General features: G+C 58.0%; 1 protein-coding gene across 1 annotated transcript; it reads right to left on the bottom strand.

The window, feature by feature from the left end:
• Positions 1–2849: 2849 nt before the first annotated feature.
• TNNI3 (troponin I3, cardiac type) lies at positions 2850–8081 on the bottom strand. The gene is made up of 8 exons (XM_030886167.2): positions 7926–8081; positions 7637–7649; positions 7392–7478; positions 6655–6696; positions 5999–6130; positions 5410–5499; positions 3810–3986; positions 2850–2998 (listed from the first exon to the last, which is right to left on the bottom strand). The coding sequence occupies exons 1-8, from the start codon at positions 7934–7936 to the stop codon at positions 2915–2917; spliced, it is 636 nt and encodes a 211-aa protein (XP_030742027.2). The 5' UTR covers positions 7937–8081; the 3' UTR covers positions 2850–2914.
• Positions 8082–8266: the final 185 nt, after the last annotated feature.

Genomic DNA, 8266 nt, shown 5'->3' with positions numbered 1-8266 from the left:
AGTGCCTTTGAGGAGGCTGGGGCATCCTGGGTTTATAGCCACCCGCCCAGCCGCCCCGCCCCCAGCAGACAGGGAGGAGAGGGAATTCCTTTCTCCAAACAGTTGTCCGCCCTGCCCACGAGGCTCCAGGTTCTGGAGCCAAACAGCTCCCAGCTGCTCCCAGGCCCCAGCCTCACCCACACCGATGCCTCCCTGGGACCCTGGGCTGGGAGGAGAATCCTTCTGGGCCCCCACCCTGCCTGGTACTGCTTCCATGTCAGGGTGCATCCCCGGGGTTTTGAAGGCCCTGGGTCCAGCACCCAGTAACCCCCATTGTCACTGAGGTTAACTCCAACCCATGGCAATGCCACATATCATGCACTGGCAGGAACTTCAGACCACACCACAGGGTTTGTTATGGAGTGAACGGTGCCCGCCTCAAAATACCGACGGTCGCTCCTCATCCCTCCACTGGGGAAGAGCCTTGGAATCGCGGGACCGGAAGAAGGTTCAAAGGACCTCAGGCCCCCTCCCTGCCCTTGAGTGGATGCCCAAGACCTATAGTGAGCCTGTGGGACAGGCAAAACCGCCCCGCGCCACCCCACCAATGAGTTGCAGAGACTGTAACAAACCCATCTGTCTCGGAGGAAGTACAGCAGCGTGCTCCTTGGAGACCAGTCCCCGGAGAAGGGCATCTGCTTGGTCGAGTGGAGGAGCGACCAAAAAAGAGGCAGGCCCTCGAGGAGATGGATGGACACGGGGGCTGCAGCCATGGGCTCCGACATCAGAACCAGGGTGAGGGTGCCGCAGGACAGGGCTGTGTTTCCTTCTGTTGTGCCTAAGGTCCTTAGGAATCAGGACCGAGTTGACGACACCTAATGACCTGTGTGTGTGCGCGCGCCCTGATGGCATAGTGGGTTATGTGTTGGGCTGCTAACCGCAAGGTCAGTGGTTGGAACCCACCAGCACTCTGTGGGGGGTAGGGAGGGGGCGTGGCGAGGCTGTCTACCTGTGTGGACATGTACCCCCTCAGCAACTCGCAGGGGCAGTTCCTCTGTGCCCTGTAGGGTGGCGCTATGAGTCCAAATCGACTCGAGGGCAGGGGGCTGATGCTAGTGAGGGTGGTGCCGGACCAGGCAGGGTGTGCTTCTTTGGCACGCCCGGTCGCTCTCAATAGGGGTGGACGGCATGGTAGACCACAACCTGAGCATCCTTGGGGAGGTGATCCCATTGGGGAACAGGGCTCTCCTTATTATGTTTTCAACCTGGTCCTCAGGGGAGGCTGTATCGGAGACGCAATCACTGATTGGGTAGAAAGGAGGAGGCAGGCTGAGAAGGGGAAGGAGTTACCACAGCCCCTGGAGATGACTGAGAGACAGGTGCGTGAGGACCTTCCCTTACAGCTGGTTCCGGCACATGGCGCTTGAGCGGAAACCCAGCCCTTGAGTTGAGTCTGATTCATAGCGACCCTGGGCTGACCCTGTGGGCTTCTGAGACCCACTCTGTACAGGAGGGGAAAGCCTCTTCAGATGAGGAAAGCCCAAACCAAGGAAGCCCCAGGCCAACGGGTGGATTCCGAAGCAGAGCGATTCCATAGAGAGTTTCCGAGGCGAGACAGCAGGTCTTTACAAAGAGCAGATAACCTCACTTTTCCCAGCAGAGCAACTGGTGGGTTTGAACTGCCGACCTTGCCCTTCGCAGCTCAATGACTAACCCAGGGCACCAGACGGTTTGATCCCCGCAAGGGCCTTCAGCATACGCATCTTGGAAGTGCTTGTGGATTCAAGAACACTTGCTGCTTCTGGCAGGCCGGGGGGTCGTTTCTGGCCCTCTGGCCCTCAGAGCCTGTTCCAGCTGTCCCTGGGACAGCGGGTGTCTGCAAAGTTCTGCCCGACCTGCTCAGTCCTTTGTCTCTCCCTCCCCCTCCTCCCCGCTTTGTCTGCTACCCGGATTCCACTCTGGTGATGACAGATGCTAAAGCCAGGGAAGCAGGGGTGTGTGTGTGTGTGTGTGCGTGTGTGTTGGCGGGTGAAGCAGTAAGAAGGGAGAGATGGGGTGTCAGCGAGGCCAAGTGCAATCTCATCCCCCACCTCCATCTGACCCAGGGACCTTGTTTAGTATTCCCACTCCCTTCCCCCTCTATGCCATGACCTTGACGGCTGCCCTCTCTCTGTCCCAGCGGCCTCTCACTATCACTGTCTACTGCCCCCAGTTTGGTTTCTCTGCTGTCTCTCTTTGGGGTTCTCTTTCTGGCTCGCTGTCTCTCCCTGGGTCCCCTGGGGGGTGGTGCTCAGCCCGCGGTCCCCGTGCTGTGGTGCTGCCGCTGAGAACCAACCTCTCTGGTGGGTCTCGGTCTGTGGAGAAGCCTGTTTCTGGCCGCCTATGACTTGGCTCCTGCATTCCTGTGACTCCCTTTTAGGGTGTCTGTGTCTGCCAGTTCTCCCTCTGGGGTGGGAGTGGGGGTGGGGGTGTGTGTCTCTATTTAGGCCTTATCAGGGCTCTGGCACATCTGTATATCTGGGTATCTGTGTTTTCTACTTTTCTTGCCCATTTTTCTTGGTGTTTCTGTCTGCCCCCACCCTACCCCTTTGAGCTTCTGGCTCGCTCTCTCTTTTGCTCTCTCTCTCACTCCATTTCTCTCTCATGTCCCTCTCTCCGGGGCCCCGGTCTTAGCATCTCTGCTCACCTCCTCTCATGCAGCGGACAACTTGAGAACAGCCAGAGTTAGAGACCTTGTTCGTCGGCCCCTGGCCTGCTCTGTGGGTTTGGAGGTGACTTGTCTACAGGTACCCAACCCCGAGGTGGGAAACCCAACCCCACCCCCCACCCCTGCCCCCGGGTGGGAGACACACAGTCACAGCCACTCCAGCTCAGAGAGAAGTGGCTTTACTTCTCAGGGGGCCGTCCTCAAGGCCAGGGTAGAGGGCTGGTGGGCTCAGCCCTCGAACTTTTTCTTGCGGCCTTCCATGCCACTCAGAGCATCGATGTTTTTGCGCCAGTCTCCCACCTCCCGGTTTTCCTGGGGAGAGGAGGTGAGGGGTTAGGGTTTCGTCCACTCCCCCAAGTATCTTCCACATGTTCAATATCCTGCCCGGCTGCTCTGCTACGGATCTGGTTCCCACGGGCAGTCTGGGCCACATTGCCTCATGCGCTTCCTGTCTCCCACATGCACTTCCTGTTTCCCATTTGTTACTTCCGGTCTTCATGCTTACTTGCTCCCTATACTTCCTGTCTTTCTCTTCTTGAATCCCTCATTCACTACCTGATCCACTCCCTCTTACATTCTCTCTTTTTTCTTTTAAGAGTTTTATTGGCACATAATTCACATATCATACAATTTAATCATTAGATCGTATTAAGAGTTGTGCAATCATCATCGATTTCAGAACATTTTCCTTTTTTCTCTTAACGCTTTTATTAGCACGTCATCCACATGTCACACAATTCAAAAGTTCAAAATGCTTTCATTCTCCCATGCCCTGCCTGCCTCTTTGCTACTTCCAGTCTCCCCATTCGATTTACTGTCTTCCTCTTCTACTTCAGGTCTTCCCCTTCTACTTCCTGTCTTTCTGTTGCCATCTCCGGTGTCCTTTCTCTACTTCCCAGGGAAGACTGCTGACTAACCGCCTTTCCCCTCAACACCATACACCGCACCGCCTGCCTTCGGGCTATGTCCTGGAACTGTTGCCCACCCTTGCACGGAGCCCCTCACCTCAGCGACCCGGGTCCTGACCCCAAGCCCGCTCGGGCCATGTCCTGGGACTGTTGCCCACCCTTGCACGGAGCCCCTCACCTCAGCGACCGGGTCCTGACCCCAAGCCCGCACTCACCTTCTCAGTGTCCTCCTTCTTAACTTGCTTGAGGTGGGCCCGCAAGTCCAGCGACTCCTTAGACCGAGTCCCCAGCAGCGCCTGCATCATGGCGTCTGCAGAAATGCGTACCCTCCGCAGGGTGGGGCGCTTAAACTTGCCCCGAAGGTCGTAGATCTTCTGGGTCAGATCAGCGATCTAGGCGACAGAGAGGAGGTAGAGTCCCTTCCCCCTGGCTCCTCTGAACCCCATCCTTCCACTTTATCCTGCCTCCCAGCATGCAGGACTCAAGACTTTCCCCAGCTCAGGCGCTTTCTCTGCCACCTTCAGGACAGAATCGGAACTGCTCTTTCTGGGGCTCAAAGCCCTCCCCATTGTCCCCGGCCTCATCGCTTAACACCAGAAGACATAGCTCTGTGCAACTTCACGCGTCTTTCGTTTCCCCGGCCTGCCCCGTAGCTTTTTCCATAAGACAGGCGTCTCCTGGATTTTGAATCCACTGTTCTTTCTTGCCTGGGCAGCTCTCCTGGTTACATTCCACTGGTTCCTCTGCCTTCTCCCCACCAGGCTCACAGCATAGTCCTGCATCTCCTGGGAGCAGTAATCAAAAGCCACTACAAGAGGTCATGCTGGGACCACAGCGCCAGGCATGTCACTGGACCCTGTTGGTAGTGGTGGATGTCATTGAGTTGATCTTTGATTTACAGTAGGTCGCCAGATTAGGGAGGAAGGGGGTTGTCTCCCCAGTGCCTGCACAAGGCCATCACAGAGGGGCTAGGGAGATCAGGGACATTAATAGGACACCTGTGGGAAAATCTAAAACCTGGCATGTGCAGACTAGGATCCCCACCCCCACCCCACTCCCCGCTAAGTGCAGGTGAAACCAAACCTAGCCACAACCTATACATGACACAGGTAATGTATCACCCATGACATTATGCAGGTGTGCTTAAACACACCCAGTAAGATCAGCCAATGTCCTCAACCATGCCTCCCCCAGCCAGGGGGGGCGGGAGAGAACAAGAGCTAGGTGCACGCAGCCGAGCACTCTCTCTTGGTGCACCACCATCCTATTTTTCTCTGCTCTTGCTCAGGTGCACCCTGTAAGCTGAGAGTGAGATGCCTCACTAAGCTGAGCGTGAGGTGCGCATGGTCCTGCGTCACGCTGCGGGAGGCCTCTTGCTCTCCTGGCATTTATTGCTCTGCCTTCCTGCGCTGGTTCCTTGCTCCTGGTCCAGTATTCCTTCCTTGTGTTTCCTTCAGCCTCGAACTGGGCCTTGCACAGTTTCCAGAGAGAGCGTGCACTTTTGAGACTGCAATACCCGAAACTTCCCTTTCCCTCATAAAAGTGACTTGGATTTACAAAAGTGCTTCTGCTGTGTGAATTCTTTCAGTGCTGCAAAGCTCGAACCACTTCGGAAACCTAACAGCCCCATGTGACAGGTGAACCACCCTCCTACGGAGATGCTATTCTTATAAGAGAGCAGATCAGCAGGTGTTGGAGCCTTGGGCTGGGCTGGAACTGTCAACCTTTTGTTTTACCATCAAGTGCTTAACCACTGCGCCACCAAGGCTCCTTCAATGGACTCTGGAGGGACCCTGCCTGCCTCTGGGCGCCCACCTCCGTGATGTTCTTGGCGACTTTTGCCTCCACATCGTATCTTTCTTCATCCGTCTTATCCACACGAGCGTGGAGCTGTCGGCACAAGTCCTGGCGGAGAAACAGCACACGTGTGATGGGGGAGGGGACTCCAGTCTGAAAGAGGGGAGGCTGGGGATCAGGACTCCTTGATCTGAGAAGGGGACTGGTGGTCTGGACTCCTGAGTCTGAAAAACGGGCAAGCTGGGGGTCAGGACGCCTGGGGCTAAGGGAGGAGGGACTGGGGGCCTGGACTGGGGCAAGGGAGACAGAAACCTTAGCATCTGGTCTCTGAGGGAGGAGGAGCCAGGGAACTAGGTCTCCAGAGAACTGCCAACACAGGAGCCCGGGGCCCAGGCTCACGAAGATCTGCAGGAATTAGGCTGGGAGGGAGTGTACCTTCGCCAGCCTCGTGGGCAGCTGCAAGCCATGCTTCTGAGTCCCAGAGGCCAGCTGGGCCCGGGAGATTGGAGCCCTGGGCATTGAGCAGAGGGGTGGCCGTAACTGCTTCTCTTTGTCACGGGACGGAAGGCCAGACACTGGGAACCTAGCTCCCAGGCCGCGTAGTTACCTGCAGCTCTGCAAAGCTTAGCCCGGCCACCTCCAGAGGCTGGCACCGGGTACTCAGGGCGCGCCCCTTCTCCCCGCGCCGCTCCTCCGCCTCCTGTTCCAGCTCCTGCTTCGCAATCTGCAGCATCAGGATCTGCAGGTGGCAGGGGCCAGGCCCAGGGGTCACCTCCACCTGCCCTGCCTTCGAATCCACGGTCTACGGAGCCCCATGCCCCTCGGGCGTCCTGTCCCTTATTTCAAAACCCATCCTCTCCTGAGACAAGGCTCTGACAGAAACCCCGCCCACTCAGCCCGCCTCCAGAACCCCACCCTTCAAGGTTGGTGTCCATCATCGGAAAACCCCACCCTCTTAGAGACGCCCATGGTACAAGCCAAGCCCACCACGCCTGAGGCTAAACCACCCTTCAAGGTTAGTGCCCATCACCTGGAGGCACCACCCTCTCTTGGCCACGCCCATGCCATAAACCACACCCACCGCACCTCCTTCTGAAAAACCCGAAATTGAGGCCTTTGATCTCAAAGCAGGGCTCATCCCTTAGCCACGCCCCCGATGAAAACCACGCCCACCTTCCTATGCAACTCCACCCCCAGCAACACGGTCACTGTTAAGCCCCGCCCTATGAGGACCCCTCTCCCCTCTCCCATTGCCGTCCTCACCTTCAGCTGCAGTTTTCTGGAGGCCGAGATCTTAGACTTTTTCTGATGGGCGAGGTGGAGCACAGGAAGGCCCAGGAGCACCAGTCAGGAGGGTGGAGAAAGGCTTCAGAGCCCACCTCCTCAAGCCAAGTCCGCCCCAATTCCCACTCGGAATTTACAGTGAGCGTCACCCCTAAGCTCCACCCACCCTCAGGCCCCCTCAGTCTGATTCTAGGTAAGCCCCACCCTCCTCCACTCTGACCAATCAGGATACCCGTGGGCAACAGATCTCCGCCCACAAGAGCTCTGACCAATCCGAGCCAGCCATCTATGAACCTTCGCCCTGTCATGCCTTTGAGTTCTACCTAAGCCACACCTCCACATAAGTCTGGGCTCCACCCCACCTTCCCCTTTTTCAGTGACAGTGTCCTGACCTCAATCTTCAACCAGAACCCAAGCCCCGCGATTCTAGGTAAGCCCCACCCTCCTCCACTCTGACCAATCAGGATACCCGTGGGCAACAGATCTCCGCCCATAAGAGCTCTGACCAATCCGAGCCAGCCATCTATGAACCTTCGCCCTGTCATGCCTTTGAGTTCTACCTAAGCCACACCTTCACAGAAGTCTGGGCTCCACCCCACCTTCCCCTTTTTCAATGACAGTGTCCTGACCTCCTCAATCTTCGACCAGAACCCAAGCCCCGCCCCCCTGGGAAATCCCGCCCACTGGCCCCGCCTCTCACTGGCCCCGCCCCTCACCTTGGCATGGGGCTCCGTAGCGTAGGCTCGGTAGTTGGCAGAGGAGCGGCGTCGGACAGGGGCGGGTGGGGGGCGCGAGTTCCCACCCTGGGGTGAGGTGACCAGAGTTAGGTCAGCACTGAGATTCAACCCATCTCCTCCCCACGCCCCATCTTAGAATTACAGCCCCCACTCTCCACTCCACTCCCGAAAGCACCCCCTCCGCAGCCCTGGGGGTCCCAGCCTACGCCCTAGCTCCGCCTCACCGCATCGTTGCTCCTGGGGGGAGAAAAACAGGGGGGGCGGAAAGGATTCTTGTTGAGTCTGGTCCTGTCCAGTAGATGCCCACAAAGACCCCAGCGGCCCTGCTGACCCGGAGGTCCAGGCCAACAGACCCCCGAGCCGCAAGCAGCCGTCCCCCTTCCCTCTGTCCGTCTCAAGACTGCTGTCCAACCTCAGAGCTCACCCTCCTCAGGAATCCTGGAGATCGATCGCCTCACCTCCCGCACCCTGGGGACCCCAGGAGCCCGCCCACCGGCCTGCACCCTCACTCACTCGTCCGCCATTCTGAGAGCAGTCTGGAGATGGAGAAAAGGGGGGGAGAGGCTGGCAGTGGGTGAGCTTAGGGGTGTCCCTGGGGGTGACCTTGGAGGTCCGGGGAGGCTTCTGTCTCCTCCTGGTTGTCGGAGCCTTGCTGAGGACACCAGATACAGGGCAAGGACAGACACTAAATATACCCCGTGCCCTCCGCCCCGCCCAGGATGCGAGATAACGGGGCGCGTGACGGCTGGGTCACCCGAGCCACCTTGGTGTCCTGGACACCAGGGCCTCTCCTCGCCCAGACCCAGGAGTGTAGGCCCCCAGTCCCTCCTCCCTCGATTCAGGAATCCTGACCC

The sequence above is a fragment of the Echinops telfairi genome, unplaced genomic scaffold, assembly GCF_000313985.2.
Source record: "Echinops telfairi isolate 266 unplaced genomic scaffold, ASM31398v2 ScPeMD7_655;HRSCAF=1070, whole genome shotgun sequence".
In the NCBI taxonomy this organism is placed as follows: domain Eukaryota; kingdom Metazoa; phylum Chordata; class Mammalia; order Afrosoricida; family Tenrecidae; genus Echinops; species Echinops telfairi.
The sequence above is the reverse complement of the archived record's forward strand: the minus strand, read 5'-3'. Positions and strand labels throughout refer to the sequence as shown.

What these genes read in the sequence shown, in the direction of transcription:
- TNNI3 (XM_030886167.2), bottom strand. An exon ending in CTACGGAGCCCCATGCCAAG is followed by an intron (nt 6,697 to 7,391) that starts GTGAGGGGCGGG and finishes CTCGCCCATCAG; the next exon opens with AAAAAGTCTAAGATCTCGGC. An exon ending in CCAGAAAACTGCAGCTGAAG is followed by an intron (nt 6,131 to 6,654) that starts GTGAGGACGGCA and finishes TGCCACCTGCAG; the next exon opens with ATCCTGATGCTGCAGATTGC.